This window comes from Penaeus monodon, chromosome 23, assembly GCF_015228065.2.
Source record: "Penaeus monodon isolate SGIC_2016 chromosome 23, NSTDA_Pmon_1, whole genome shotgun sequence".
Classification (NCBI taxonomy): Eukaryota; Metazoa; Arthropoda; class Malacostraca; order Decapoda; family Penaeidae; genus Penaeus; species Penaeus monodon.
In genome coordinates, this window is record NC_051408.1 from 19698195 (window position 1) to 19699256 (window position 1062).

The following is a 1062-nucleotide window of genomic DNA, read 5'->3' on the forward strand; positions in this document are numbered from 1 at the left end:
CCAAGTAATGTTCATTAAAAAGTTTAATTATTCAAATGTATTAATGGATTAAAATATCAACTACTTACAGGATCTAGGGGTAGTTCTGCCAAAGGACCCTCAAACAAAAATGGGGGGCCCAAATCAGGCTGCTCCTCTTGCAACTCAGGGATCTAAAGTGAGGAGAAATGCTGCCCAATCAGTTTTCCTATATTTGATACAATTTCAGATTTTTTCTTCAACTTCTCAATGATTCAAACTATGCCTTATTTAATATCTAAGGTCATATAATGACAACACCATCTGTAGGTTAACTATCAACAAACCTGTAGAGTAAATGGCTGTGTCCTTGTGGTACTCAGGTCTTGCTCTCGAAGTGTTATGTCCTCTGGCCGTGCTCTGGTGGGAGTCTCTATCCAATCCCCCAACAGAGTATGAGCATCAATATCTCCTGTAAATTCTGTAACGACCTCAAGTCTCATGGTCTCTATCTCAGCTGATGCTGAGGTTGAAGTAGTGTCTCTCTCTGTTGGATAATAAATTATTTTGTAAAACAAGGCAACATATTCCTATTGGTGAAGGTCTTAAATAGGTTATTATAATTATCCAATATTTGACTGTATTAGATATCCCTTTTCACTTCACTATTTCTAGAATATATACTGGGCATATGATAAAATAAAAGTAATACTTGTATAGCAGCAATAGAAATTTACAAATCTGATATCATTAAGCTCAATTTTCTAGGGGAAATATCCAAATGCAGCAACTCTGGAACTAATATCTTCATTTAAAACTTTATGAAGGAAATTGTTATATAATCTTTCTCTATTTTCAGTCAAATTCTTCTCATATCTTTATCCTTACTTCTTGGAGTGGTAACAGAAGTATCCAAGATTTGCAAAGACGGGAAGGTCGAAAGGGTCCAATCCATGCTCATGTAGTCTACCATCAAGGGCTCCCGCATTGTGACTCGATGTCTGGAACAAGAGATGTAAAATTCTGTGGCTGAGAGTTAGATGGTCCACTATCAAAAAATGCCAATTTTGAGAAAGCTTACTAACAACTGTTTTTGTTTCTATC

The 1062-nt window shown here is 36.1% G+C and overlaps 1 protein-coding gene across 3 annotated transcripts in view; it reads right to left on the minus strand.

Annotated features, from left to right (window-relative positions):
* LOC119587877 overlaps nucleotides 1-1062 on the minus strand; it is a 29378-nt gene that overhangs the window by 22128 nt on the left and 6188 nt on the right. For all 3 annotated transcript variants that reach the window (XM_037936580.1, XM_037936581.1, XM_037936582.1), the window contains exons 5-7: nucleotides 847-959; nucleotides 306-505; nucleotides 69-152 (exon numbers count right to left, since the gene is read on the minus strand). In XM_037936580.1, the coding sequence (XP_037792508.1) occupies nucleotides 69-152; nucleotides 306-505; nucleotides 847-959 (397 nt within the window). The remainder of the gene's footprint in view (nucleotides 1-68; nucleotides 153-305; nucleotides 506-846; nucleotides 960-1062) is intronic.